The sequence below is a fragment of the Drosophila obscura genome, unplaced genomic scaffold (genome assembly GCF_018151105.1).
Source record: "Drosophila obscura isolate BZ-5 IFL unplaced genomic scaffold, ASM1815110v1 contig_9, whole genome shotgun sequence".
Classification (NCBI taxonomy): Eukaryota; Metazoa; Arthropoda; class Insecta; order Diptera; family Drosophilidae; genus Drosophila; species Drosophila obscura.
In genome coordinates, this window is record NW_024542883.1 from 2,416,219 (window position 1) to 2,431,492 (window position 15,274).

Genomic DNA, 15,274 nt, shown 5'->3' on the forward strand with positions numbered 1-15,274 from the left:
CGCCGCCAATATCCAAGAATTCGAGGCACAGCACCTAACCAACATCAGCTTGGTGGAACTTTTAGGGGTATCAAGAGTGAGCGTCTTCCAAAGCGTCGACCTACTCACATTTCTGATAAAGTTCCCACGACCCAAACGAACATTCCGAAAGCTGCTGATATTCCCGGTACAACCCCAACAAAAAAATACTGAACTTCGGCGAGGGAAGCATCGTAGCAGAATGTGGAACACAAGCCCTCAACGTTGGCGACTGCGAAGCCACCGTCGGCACGACCTTCTGCAGGGAACATCAAGGGACAACCTGCGCCCAGCAGATGGTGGTGGGGTCTGTCACGCATTGCGCAAATCTGCCAGGTCATCTCCATGCAATCAGCCACGTGGACCATGGGACAGTCATCATTAACGACGCCCAGATAACCATTCTGGTGGAAACCAGCTCTCGCCAGAACGTCTCTGGGACCTATTTAGTGACGTATTCCCACCGGATCGAACTAAATTAAACATGGTACGTGAGCCATCTGGGAGATCCCAAACGGAAGGCCGTGGTGTCCGCGTTAACACAGGTGAATGTCACGTCGCATCGAGAACAGCTGAGTGTACCCTTCTGGAGGGAACTCAGTCTGAAGAATCTCAAACACATCGGCCACCTACAAGAGGTGCCCATGGTTCCCATGGTTCCCATGGCTCGCCGCAAGCAGTCGATGCAACCAACGCTACTCCCAAGTGAAGAAATCAACACCTGGCAAAGACGAAGACTCAGCACATGCCAAAAAACAGGAGGCCGGCACAAGGGGGCTTACGCAATAAGTATCGATAATAATATTAAATAAATAAATATTCCTCAAAATATATCAACGAAATTCCTTTCCCACGGTACCGGTGCACACCGATCACCTTACCTGGGACATTGGACACATGTTGGGAGGCGATTGCATTAGGTAAACCTCTGTTACCGGGCAGTCCACTCGGCAATATATATTTATGTAAGAACCTCCCAACATTCCGAAATAGAAATAAGGTATCTGTAAGACATGAGTGGGAAAATCGATGACCGGCCGATCCATTAAAGGCACTGCAATGCGTGGAGACGGAGCAGTACATCGGGCGTTCCTCAGCAGAACTAAAATACACGTCGCTGTCAATCAGCCAACATAACCGTGTAGCATAATAACACGAAAGAACGATAAGGAACGTGTGAGTCGCTTCTGGGGACGCGACTCTACTTTTTAGTTTTATCGTATCCTTAAAATTGTGCCTGCCACAGATTTTCGTCCTTTGTGCAGGCGGATAGGAGCGGGGCGAAATTTTGAAATACACTTGTAGCAGTGTGATATCAAATGAGTCTGGAAACCAAATTTGGTTGCCCTAGCTCTTATAGTCTCTGAGATCTAAGCGCTCGTCGAGAGGGACAGACGGACAGTCGGCCAGACGGACATGGCTATATCTACGCGGCTATTGATGCTGATCAAGAATATATATACTTTATGGGTTCGGAAACGTTTTCCTTCTCTGCATTACACACTTCCACTTTTACCACAAATCTAATATACCCCTTAACTCTTTTTGAGTACGGGTATAATAAAGAAACCCATTAAAATTCAAAGGACATAAAGTGTTGTGATATCCCTAACCATTCTATCTCAGGTGCTGGAAAAGTCCCTGTTTTTCTAATAAAGTCCTCGTGAATTCTAAATTATCTTTTAATTCTATTATTATTTAAATTGTTTTTTACATTTTAGAAACATCAAGATTGGCTGAAAAGACATTGTAAGCCAAAGTCCTACAAAATACCACCAAAGCAGCCATTATTATCCGAGCTCTCTAACTTGTGGCGCAAAAAAAAAGAAATGACCATAACGCAAAAGGGAAACAAAAAAAAACAAAACATACAAAATGAAACTACATCTAAACATTCCAGTACAAAAAATGTTATGACGCTAAAGCCGTTGGAAATATTAAGGAATGAAAGTCATTACAAAATCTTGTCATCTAAACTAGAGAATACAACAACAATATCTACATATCCTGCTATAGACATAATAGAAGAGGGTACTGAAGATCCATTAAAATCCTCTCCAAACATTTTAAACATAGCGATTACTCAAAAGTCAACTAATTTAGCAAACATCTCAGCTAGGAAAATATTCGAGCCCAAAGTCCGTACATATCCACATTGGGATAATTGGAGTAACTGGAGTGAATGTTCACGAAGTTGTGATGGAGGTGTGATGCATCAAACACGAAAGTGCATAGGACGGTAAGCTTACCTACATATATACTGTAATGATCAAATTATTGAATTTTTGAAGGAAATTGCTAACTAATACATAGGTAAAGTTAGCTAGTAGGTAGGTAAGTAAAATAAGCTAACTGTAAACGTAATTAGTTGGTCTGACTTATTAGTGCATTAAGAATCTAATTTATATCTAATTGTATCTCTATCTAATTATATCTCCTTGCTAAATTATTAAAATTTACTAATAATATTAATTAGGGGAAAGGTAGTATGTTAGTAGTTGTTCTTTAAGAAGAGGAAGGAAATTAGTAGTTTATATAATCTCTTTATTTCTTAAAATAAAATGTTTTTTTTTTCGGTTGACGCCCGATATTATATTGTGTCTACAAGTTAGCGAAAGAAGAAGAAAATGAAGTATCGTGTATTCTTTTGATGAGGGGTCATAGAAACAATAAGAAGAGGGTGGTGGCTGTTGCGTTAGAGAATGAGGAAAAGGAAGAGACACAGAAAAATAAAATAAAATATCGTGTGGAATTTCATTGCTGTTCTAATAACTAATTCTAATCACATTACACATTTGATGCTGATCAAGAATATATATACTTTATGGGGTCGGAAACGTTTCCTTCTCTGCGTTACACACATCCACTTTTACCACAAATCTAATATAACCCTTAACTCTTTTTTGAGTACGGGTATAAAAAGTTAAGGGGTATATTGTATTTGTAGTAAAAGTTTATGTGTGCACACAGAGAAGGAAATGTTTCCGACCCCATAAAGTATATATATTATTGATTAGCATCAACAGCCAAGTCGATATAGCCATGTCCGTCCGTCCGTCCGTCTGGCCGACTGTCCGTCCGTCCGTCCGTCTGTCCGTTTACCCTCTCGATGAGCGCCTAGATCTCAGAGACTATAAGAGCTAGGGCAACCAAACATGGTTTCCAGACGCATTTGATATCACACTGCTACAAGTGTATTTCAAAATTTCGCCCCGCTCCCTTCCGCTTGCACAAAAGACGAAAATCTGTTGCAGGCACAATTTTAAAGATACGATAAAACTACAAGCGTTGTATCGTAGAGAAAGACCATATCCACCAGACTGCCGAATCTGAATCAGATTGGATTATAATTATAGCCAGAATGAAGAAATTAATTTTCAGTTGCTTCCCCCGCCTCCAACAGCCAGAGACCCGCTACTCATTATCTCTCTCGCTCGCACACTCTGCTGCGTTATGAAGCGGAGGAGATGAAAAATATAAATGGTACATGTCGAATCTACATGTTAGATGTATAATATACAATGAAGATGTAGATGTAGATAATAGATGTAGCAAAAAAATGTAAAATGTAAACTTTTTGTTTAATGCTAAAATTCTAAAAAATCATAAGCTCAAAAGTGTATTTACTGACTGAGTACGGGTATAAGTAGAGTCGCGTCCCCAGAAGCGACTCACACGTTCCTTTACGTTTTATCATCCATTTCAGTATCAATGCAAAAATTAGCATGTGTTAATCAGAAGAATGGGTGTGGGTTCTTTAGCGCTATAGCTAAGTGAGTGCGCAGGGGGCTTGACCTGTAGTTATATATACACATGCGTACGCTATATTTCGAAGCAGTTTTTCACCGCCGGATGTTATTGCTAAGCCACGTAATTTCTCTTGGTTTGAGAGTTCTTACACTGAGTTGGTCACCTACTCTGTGCAATAAATATATTATTATCCAATTTAGTCTGTGAAATTAATTAGCCAGCAGGTCATTCTCAATGTTTTTAAAGTCTCTGTATCTTATCTCTGTATCTGTTTCAGGGAGGGTGTTATATTTTCCACATATCAGGACATGTTTGGAGAAAACGGGTACGGAAAGTTTTTCAAGCCCTATACCAAGTGCCTCCAGATTGTTTGCAAGATGAGCCTCCTTCAATTGAGGTCACCTGCAAAAATAACATCTGTATATGTCAAAAATGGTTCGGTGATTATATTTAGCATAACGGAGTATTCAATGTTTCGGTTCGGACAATAAAAGCAGCCTATTAGGATGTCAGATGTACTTTTGGTGCTATTGTTTAAGTAACACCCATATTTTAAAAATATGTTCACATGTATTGCCACCACTAACGGTCCGATCGAAAAACGTTGTATCCACAGAACAAAATTAACAAGTCACATACGCTAGATATAAACCACGTCTTAGACACACATATAATATATACAGAGGAATTAACATACAAAAATCTAAATTCAACTATCTTTATTGTCAGGCTTTGTGCGTTGTCTTGACAGATACTCAGACCTTTGACTGTCAGCTTAGAATTTGCCGCTTTTGTTCTCGCATAAACTGCCCAATTCGTCGCAACAATTCAATTTTATCTCCCACATGTTCGGGCTTGATAACACTATTCTACAAAACTGAACTTTTTTTCCGCTTCCAACCAAACCTTTTTTGGTTATTGATAAATTGGGAGCTTTACAGCTTTTAACTTTTTCAGAGGTAGCTCTTCTTTTTTCACATAACCATCTTACATTTGGTTATAATAACTTTTCCATTCTAAAAAGCTTATAATCGCAGCTAAATAAACCAAATATACTTTGTGGTTTTAGCTTACGGTCTGGGAAATATTAAGCTTTCAAGTGCAAAAATTATGATTTTTGTGCGGTATTTTTTTTTTTAATTTTGACTTTAAAACTCATGAAAAGTAGAAAAAAAAATTATATCCTTTGTGCTTATATTGTTTGTGTATAGGTGAATTGATTGGGCGTTATTTAATTTCATGTCTGAAAATAAAACAATATCCTACAAAAAATTTTTTTTTAAGCCCAATGTTGCAGTGTCTGTTAAATGTTAGAAAAATTTGATTTTTTCAATTAAACTGGCAAAAAATGCCGTACAAAATCATAATCATACAAAATCGGCAAAGGCAGCAGTACCAACAAAAACTGCATCACTGAAAGTTAACGAGGAGAGAGCACGCTCTCTCTCCCCTGCATTGCAAAGTGGGTCATGGAGTGCTCAGTGCCCATCCCCCGACTGCCTAACCAACGATTTGCTAATATCGACAACAACTAGTACAATGCCCTCGCTCAAAACTGTGTTTTCGACCACAACGACGACAACAACCACAACAACAACCACTGCAATTGCTCAGCGCCCGATACTGTCGACCCACTGCGACAAGCCCCAACTCTCCCAACCAATAAGTTCAAAAAATGCTAACGGAGCGTTAATTCAGACTGGGCTCGATCGCTATGTGCAAATCAAAAGAAAATTGAGCCCACAAAATGTGAAGAACAACAATGCAGCTAAAATAACTAAAATAACCGAGAACACTGTGCCACATAAGGCACTAGCAAACAATAGATTTGCGATACTAAGTGTCCCAAATGAAGATGAGATCACCCAAACACCCAAGGCCAAAAAATTAAGACCGCCACCTATTTATGTTCGACAGGCAAATTGTGCTGAACTGGTCAAAAAAATAACTGATACAATTGGCGCAAACACATTCTATGTCACGTACATAAAAAGGGGTAATATAAATGAAACTAAAATACAAGTCAATGACGAACAAAACTATCGATCAGTTGCGAAATACCTCGAAAATGAAAAAATGAATTATTACACCTACCAACTTAAAAGTAGCAAAGGATTACAAGTGCTTATCAAAGGAATCGAACCAACAGTCCCAATCAATGAGATAATAGATGGACTTAACGATAAGGGCTTCGAAGTCAAAATGGCAATGAACATAATAAATAGAAATAAAATTCCCCAGCCAATGTTCAAAGTAGAACTGATACCTGAAAGTATGCATATAAGTAAAAATGAAGTTCACCCAATATACAAGCTTCAATACCTACTGCACCGTAGGATCACCGTTGAGGAACCACACAAACGAAATGGACCGGTCCAATGCACAAATTGCCAGGAATATGGACACACGAAAACCTATTGCACTCTACGGGCAGTCTGCGTTGCCTGTGGTGATGTTCATCTCACTGAGGCCTGCCCCGTAAATAAGGAGGACCCATCTGCCAAAAAATGTAGCAACTGTGGGGGAAACCATACTGCCAACTATAGAGGTTGTCCTGTCTATAAAGAATTGAAAAATCGCCTAAACCAACAAATAACTGCAGCTCGAAACCCGGTCGTCCGACAAAACTTAACATATATACCATCAACTACGACTCCAGGAGTTTCTTTTGCTCAGGCGTTAAGTTACAACAACGGGTCGTACGCCTCAGTCTCTAAGCCGACACTTCAACCAACCACAGCTGGAATAATGCAGAATCAGGAATCAAATCAGATCCCAGAAATCTCTGCCCAACATACCCCTGCTAATCCATCCCAATTGCCAAGTGGAATTGAGTCAATGCTGGTAACTATAACAAATACAATGGTAGCAATACAACAAACAATGCAGGAGCCTATGCGCAACCAAAATCTCCTCCTGGAGCTCCTAATCAAACAGAAATCTGTTTAAATGTCCTGTCTAAATATATGTTTCTGGAATGCAAATGGCATTTCGCAGCACAAATGCGAGCTCTTACAGTTCCTCGCTCAACGCGACATTGACGCCATGCTCATATCAGAGACTCACCTAACAAATAAAAACTATTTTCACCTCGATGGCTATAACTTCTATGCGACAAATCATCCCGATGGTAAGGCACATGGAGGTACTGGCGTTCTGATCAAGAATCGCATTAGGCATTATCCATTGCCTTCATTTGCTACACCTTATCTACAGGCAACAGCAATTCATATTGAAATTCAGAGCGGCTACCTAAACCTAGCCGCAGTATACTGCCTATCACGTTTCTGCATTTCCGAAACAGAATTTGTAACATTCTTCGACCTACTAGGTGACCGATTTATAGCAGCTGGTGACTACAATGCCAAGCACACCCATTAGGGATCCAGACTTACCAACCCGAAAGGAAGACAACTATATAACGCTATAATAACCCCACGAAACAAGCTAGACTTTATCTCTCCGGGCAAGCCCACATATTGGCCCACAGATCCAAACAAGCAACCCGACTTGATTGATTTTGCAGCTACACGAAGGGTGCTGCAAGCTCAGATTAATGTAGATCACTTAACAGATCTATCATCGGATCACTCGCCCATTCTACTTCACCTTTACGACCATCCACAGCTTTCGGAACGCCCACACTTTCTAACTTCTAGCAAAACAGATTGGCTCAAATACAGGAAGTACATAAGCTCTCATATTGATAGCTGCCCAAACATTAATTATAAAGATGGCATTGATAGGTCAGTCGAAGCATTGGTATCCTCAATGTCACTGGCGGCAAAACACTCAACACAAATATTAGCATCTAATAAACTTTCCAACAGCAGTCGTATTTGTAGACACATTGAAGTGCTGCTACGCGATAAAAGATGGCTTCGCCAAGAGTGGCAAGCACACAGATCAACTGCCTCGAAAGAGCTGCTAAAAATAGCCAACCACCTACTACGCAGAGCCCTAGAAGATGAAAAAAACCGAGCTCAAATATCTTATATGGAGCAACTCTCCCCAACTAGCAAACGATTCCCACTGTGGAAAGCAAAATCAGGCGTACGCCCACCAATCGAGAGTGAATCACCTTTGCGTACACAAACAGGAGAGTGGGCTCGCAGCAACAAAGAGAAGGCAAATACATTTGCCGTCCATCTAGAAAACGTCTTCAAACCACACGCAGCAAGAAATTGCTTTGTGCTCCCACCAACCAACAATCCCGAAGCTACTCCGCCTGTCATATTCCAATCAGGAGAAGTCACAAGGGTCATTAAAGAACAAATCTCAAAGCAAAAGAAAGCTCCGGGCCACGATTTCATCTCTCCTTAAATGATCATAGAATTGCCGAGCTGTGCAGTGTATTTCCTTACTATGATATTCAACAGCATGATGAAATGGGGCTATTATCCTCAAGAATGGAGGAAATCAGTCATCACAATGATCCATAAAGCCGGAAAAGACAAGTCCAAGCCATCATCATATAGACCTATCAGCCTACTGCCTTGCCTATCAAAGATATTTGAAAAGCTGCTCCTGAATCGTATCAAACAACACCTACACATCAACGGTGCCATCCCGACTCACCAATTTGGATTTCGCGAAAAACACGGAACCATTGAACAAGTAAACCGTATAACCTCTGAGATATGAAATGCATTTGAAAGATGGGAGTATTGCTCCGCTGTTTTTCTGGACGTCGCACAGGCTTTTGACCGCGTTTGGTTAGATGGCTTAATCCACAAAATCAAAATATTACTTCCACAGAACATCCATGGAATATTGGAGTCATACCTACAGCAAAGAAGTTTCGCAGTACGATGCAAAGATTTGCTCTCTGAATATCATCCAATTGAAGCGGGTGTACCGCAAGGCAGCGTGCTTGGACCGACACTGTATATCATATTCACAGCAGATCTACCTAACAACCACTTCGACATTTGCTGATGATACTGCCATATTAAGTCGCTCCAAGTGCCCAAGAAGGGTCACGGATCACTTATCATCTCATCTCGTGGCCTTAGAAAAATGGCTAGCAGACTGGCGGATACATGTAAATGAGCAAAAGTGCAAGCATGTCACCTTCACGTTAAACAGACAAACTTGCCCTCCATTATGTCTGAACAATATCAACATTCCACAAACCACCGAAGTAACATACCTTGGTGTTCATCTGGATAGAAGGCTTACTTGGCGTAAGCACATCGAAGCGAAGAGAAATCTACTTAAATTTAAAGCTAGTAATCTACATTGGCTAATAAACACCCGTTCACCACTAAAACTGGAGTACAAAGTACTTTTGTACAATGCAGTTCTCAAACCCATCTGGGTATGTCCAGCTATGGCTCCGAGCTATGGGGAAATGCTTGCGTTAGTAATTTAGAAATAATCCAGAGAGCTCAATCGAAGATACTAAGAACTATCACTGGGGCACCATGGTACATACGGAATGAAAATATCCATAAAGACTTAAATGTAGGATCAGTTAAAGATGAAATTGCCAAAGTGAAAGCAAAGTACCAGGCCAAGCTTCAAGCCCATCCTAATAGACTTGCGCAGTCTTTAACTTGGCACACTAGCCATACACGACTCCGGCGAAGAGACCTTCCCACCCAGCAATAATACTTAGCTAGGGACGTACTCTAAGTAATTAAGTGTAACTAATTAAATAAATATATTAGGCTAAGATTTGTATACTTGTCGTAAGTCTCTAATAGGGAAGATTCGATAAATAAAATCCCGTAATAATAAAAAAAAAAACTAAGGTTGGAAGGTTTATTAAAAGCAATCTACGAGGATAAGATGGCAGTCTCACACCTGCATCCCAGTTAAGGCCACGCAGAGCAAAAAGTAAAAAGTTTTTCTGGACTGATTCCATACGGTCCTGGTGTACTTGTACTGGGGGCACCATACACAAGAGCCGTACTCTAAAATCGGACGAACAAGCGAGATGTAGAGAGTCTTCGTTATATAGGGGTCGTCAAATTCCTTTGACCACCTCTTTATAAACCCAAGCACACCCATGGCCTTATTTACCATGGTAGAAATGTGTTCAGAAAACTTTAACTTTGGGTCTAATTTAACACCAAGATCATCAACCAAGGTAATTCTCTCAAGAGAACCACCGCAGAGGCTATAAGGAGCCAAAAGGGGGCTGGAGCGATGAAATGTAATTACTTTGCATTTCGAGGCAATTAGGTGTAACATATTTGCACAGCACCATGACTGAAAGTTATTGAGATCGGATTGCAAGCGAGATTGAAATGAAATGTCCTTATACTGGACACAAATTTTAGCATCATCCGCATACATGAGTACTCGAGAGTTTGTTAATACTGAAGGCAGATCATTAATAAAGAGTGTGAATAGTAGGGGGCCTAGATGGCTGCCCTGTGGTACTCCAGAAGTAACCTTAACAGGTGAAGAGAAGGAGTTTTTGAAGAGGACTCTTTGAGACCTAGAACAAAGGTAGCTAGAAATCCATCTCAAAAGATTGGGCGGAAACCCTAAAAGGTCAAGTTTTTGTGCTAAAAGGGAATGGTTTACAGAATCGAATGCTTTACAAAAATCAGTGTAAATGACATCCGTCTGCAAGTTACCTTGGAAGCCTTTAATGATAGAAGAGGTAAACTCTAATAAATTTGTGGTTGTTGATCGTCGCCTTATAAATCAGTGCTGGGACGGAGATATAAGTGATTTGCAGAGATGTTGCAAGTGCGGAATTAAAATTTTTTCAAACATTTTAGGAATAGCGGATAACTTAGATATACCTCTGTAATTATTTGCATCAGACTTTCTACCTCTCTTATGGAGTGGAATAATAAAAGATTCTTTACAGAAGGGGGGAAGCATGAAGATTTAATGGATGGGGTGAATAGTTTAGGCAGGGGTTAATACAGAGCGTCGTCACAGTACCTGAGTACACAGCCGTCAGGAACTGGTGAATACACTTGCTTAACTAGTCGAAGATCATGAAGCAGTGAGCTTTCATTTAACAAGGGGCTGAAAATGCCATTCGACCGTGGAAAACTGTATGGATACGGCTGACCAGAGTAGCTTTCATGAAAATAGGTTGTTTGGAATAATTTGGCAAAAAGATCGGCAATTGCTTGATCATTGCTTGCTGACATATTGAGAAAAGATAACGAGGATGGATGTGCGGACGTTCTACGCTTACTATTTACGAAGATGCAAAACTGTTTAGGGTCCTGTCAAAATCGCAACCTGCATCGAGATAGGTAGTTTTTATAGCATTGAGCGTTAAGAACGGAGCTATTACATAGTGAGAAAGGGAAGAGGGAGAACCAACTTCTCGAAATTTTTCTAAAGATTTGATCTTAAGTTTTTTAGACTGGATAACTCTTTGGTAAACCAAGGAGGCTTTCCAGATCTAACCGGACAAGAAAGTGGGACACAAGAATCAAAAAATGTGTCAAGTACATTGTAAAAAATGTTTGTGCCTTTCATAACTTCAGTGCACAAATACAGAGCGGACCAATCAAAATCCCTAATAAGGTTATTAAGCTTCGTAAACTCGGCTTTACGAAAGCAGCGGACACGTTCAGATAGCCTACCCATTCGATCCAATACAGTAGGGCCAATATCGACTGACACTTCGAATGTAGGATGGTAGGAGTCTTCAGGTATACTGAGCGGAAGGGCTCGGGTTAACAACGCTATGGTCGGATCCGAGACAAAGCACAGATCAAGCAATCGACCCAAGGAATTTTTCACATGGTTGACTTGAGCCAGGGATAGGTCTAGCAAGCCGTCGATAAACTCATGTCGTGACATGGGCACAAGGTTATTAGACTCGTTTAACGAAGACCAAACAGTACCTGGTAAATTGAAATCACCAAGAACTATCAAATGGTCTTTATCTGATAGCGAGGAAGAAACAGTTTTTAAAGCGGATAGGTTATGCTCGTATATTAAGATATCCGAGGAAGGTGGAATATACGAGCAAGTAATGAAAATGGAAAAGCCTGGGAGAATCAGTTTTACGCACAGGAATTCCAGGTCTTGTTGAACCTGGACCATGAAATGTTCCGACGTGAAGTTTGAGTCCACTGCAATAAGGACCCCACCTCCACGTCGAGACAAACAGTCATTTCTAAAAATTGTGTACCGACCTGCCAAAACTTCGGAACTAAGGATGTCCGGATTTAACCAGGTCTCGGTGAACACAATAGCGTGGGACGAGAATGCGAGACTCTCAAGGAAAAGAGTGCTGAGCTTACTACGCAAGCCTCTAGCATTCTGGTAGGTAACTACAAGAGAGGATGTTAGTTTTTTGGATGGGTGGAAGTAGAGGTGGAAGATGAGGATGGAGATGGAGCACTGGTATGAATACTAGGAAGAGTAATGGGGGGCCTATTCTTTTTCTTAGCCTTAATCTCTTTAACCACCAAATGCTCTGGCCAAAACTTGGCGGAACAAATGGTTTCAAATTGAGTTGGGGACACGCTTATCTTGAAGGAAGATATCTCACTGGCGTAAGAAAAGTTAAATTTTTCCACCTTTAAGCCGGCGGCTTTTATTTTGCTTTTTATAAAAGCGGTCACATCATTGGATGTGAGGTCAGGGGCTAGCCGCGAGACAAAAACTTGTCGCTTTGGTGGGACTCCTACCAGTGGTTTTGGCACCACAGGCCTAGTACCTGTGATGGCAGTATCCGGTGGTCCTGGACATCTATTAGCTGGTGGGAGCGAAACTGAGGGGATAGTTAAGGGGTTGGGTGCGGACTCGATGGACAGGGACTCTACAGACATTTCTAACTGCATACTCTCCGAAGTGACGCATTCGGCTCCCGAATCTGCATCACCAGCAGCGATCGTTGCCCTTGGAGTAGCAAACGTAATCAACTGCTGCACTAAGGGAGTGGTCGGAGTAAGTTTTTCAGATGCCGGCGGACATGAGGCAGTCGGCACTTGCAAGTCCCGCGGAGTAGACTTCTTGCGCCTCGGAGACTCAGCCAGCAGCTGTAAACTGCAGAACTGAGTGTTCATGGCCAAGAGCCGATCATATTGCTGTTTAAAGCCTACGATCAGCTCTTTGAAGCCACTCCGCGTCTGCCTCATGAACGAACGCATGTCGTTTTCCACAGCACGGCATTTGTCACAACTATAATGTAGGCCGTTGTTTTGGGAAATGGCGTCTCCTACACGGCCCGAGATCCCTACACATTTTGCGTGCACTACGCTTTCGCAAAGCCAGCAGGGGATATTGGGCTGGTCATGGGTGATCTGCTTCTTGCAGGTTTTTTTGGCACAGACGACAGAAAATTCCATATTTATGTCTTTTATTTTTTTTTTACTTTGGGAAAAAAAAGTTCAAAACAAATAGCAATCAGACCAATGTGCAGAGCAAATGCTTAGAGCAATGCTTAAAACGAAATCGGTAAAAGATGAGAGAGGAGAGTGGTTGCAGCAACAGCTTATAAGTGAGAGCGTTACTGCACAAAAAGTTACAAGAGCGAGAGCGAAAGAACAGTTATTGAGAGTTAGGTGATAGAGAGAGTGATAGATGGCAATAACTACGACAAAGAGCGGCTAAATGTAATGAGAGGGCGTACTTACGAAAAGCAACAACACAAACACACGACTAACCGACGCACAAAAATATGCACATAAGTTGTGTTTTTACACAATTATCAGGCATGCACCCGCGGTAAAAGAATGATTTTAATGTAAGTTAGTTAGAGAGTTAATTTATAGATAAAAAACACCGGCTGTTTAAGTTAAACAAAAGGAAAATGCGGAGCGCAAAACAAAAACACGTCTGGTCACTACGAAAGAGAACAAACGAGGATTCTCTACGATACTGCGTTTTTAGTTTTCTTATATCTTAAAATTGAGGTTGCTACAGATTTTCGTCCTTTGTGGGTCGGAGGGGGCGGGCGAAACTTGGAATTACTCTTGAAACAGTCTGGAAACAACATTTGGTTGCTCTAGATCTTATTGTCTCTGAGATCTACGCGCTCAACAGCACGGACAGACAGACACACAGACAGAGACTCGGCTATTGATTCTGATCAAGAATATATATACTTTATGGTGTTGGAAACGTTTCTTTCTCTGCGTTACACACATCCACTTTTAACACAAGTACAATATACCCCTTAACTCTTCGAGTACGGGTATAAAAAATATAAAATATAAAATACTAGCATGCTCGACATTACAAATTGCAATTTTTTCAGAAAACTGTTTTCATACAAAATGGTATAAAAACAAGATCTGTCATAAAATGTTCTGTTCTACAGAATGACACAAAATGAAATGAAACAGGCTTTCAAACACACATTTTTAGACAAAGTTTGATATTTTTTTTGATTAATTTTTAATTTTCGAGGAATTTATTTATAGAGAAGTAAAAACTTTTGTGTAGAAACAATGCCACATAATCTGGCTTTCATTTAAAAAAAACAGCATGCACTCGTTGCGGAGATAGCCGCTTACAAACAGATTATTTTCTACAAATTTATAGTACAGATATTTAAATTTTACACGGTACACGGTACCTTCCGTGACGGTGTCCTGATAACTCCCATTTCTTGGCGCTTGGCACTGAGGCCTCAGCTGTGGATGACATCAGTGTGGTCTATTGCCTGGGTGGCGTACGGGTGGGGTATTGCGCATCGAGACTGTCGGCGTACGGTTTCTTGGTTGCGGAGCTGCGTCTGTCTATGTCGAAACCTTCTTTGACTCTTCAAGGGCACGTCGTGTCTTCGGCGTCCCCTTGATCCGCCGGAGTCGCACTACAAGATTATTCGGATGTAAGCGGAACCTCGAGGAGTCGGCGAGCTAAAAGGTTTACAGCTGCTGTCTGAGTCTCCGAGGCGTAAGACGTCTACTCCGCGGGACTTGCAAGTGCCAAGTGCCTAACGGCCGCGGGCATCTGAAAATCTTACTCCGACCACTTCTTCAGTGTAGCAGCTGATCTCGTTTGCTACTTACACAATACACGAATACATCACTTCGAAGAGCATGCAACCAGAAACGGTTTTAGACAAATTTTGGCAAGTGAGCTTGATTGTAAAAGAGAACAAGGCGAAGCGGAATAATAGGCCCCCTATAAGTCTCTGTAGTAATCAGGCCAGTGCTCCATACTCGTCTTCCCACTCTTACTTCTCTCTGTCATAAAGATACTTTCCTCTCTTTTTTTAGTTACCAACCAGAATGCTCGAGGCTTGCGTAGTTAGCTCAACACTCTTTTCATTGAGATTATCACATTTTCATCCAACGTTATTGTGTTTACCGAGACCAGGTTGAAGCCGGACATCCGTAGTTCCGAATTTTTGGCAGGTCGGCATAAAACCTTTAGGAATGACCGTTCGTCTCGACGTGGAGGAGGTGTCCTTATTGCACTGGACTCAATCTTCACGTCGGAACATTTCATAGTCCAGGTTCAACAAGACCTGGAATTCCTGTGCGTAAAACTGATTCTCCCAGGCTTTTCCATTTTCATTACTTGCTCGTAAAGCCGAGTTTACGAAGCTTAATAACCTCATTAG

The 15,274-nt window shown here is 41.2% G+C and overlaps 1 protein-coding gene across 2 annotated transcripts in view; it reads left to right on the plus strand.

Moving 5' to 3' along the window:
* The window catches only part of LOC111080785 (thrombospondin type-1 domain-containing protein 4), a 109,042-nt gene that overhangs the window by 72,988 nt on the left and 20,780 nt on the right, over positions 1-15,274 (plus strand). Inside the window, exons 3-4 of one of the 2 annotated variants that reach the window (XM_041595922.1) lie at positions 1,740-2,257; positions 4,046-4,093. In XM_041595922.1, coding sequence (XP_041451856.1) covers positions 1,740-2,257; positions 4,046-4,093 — 566 coding nt within the window. The remainder of the gene's footprint in view (positions 1-1,739; positions 2,258-4,045; positions 4,094-15,274) is intronic. The other variant, XM_041595923.1, reaches the window with a different exon arrangement.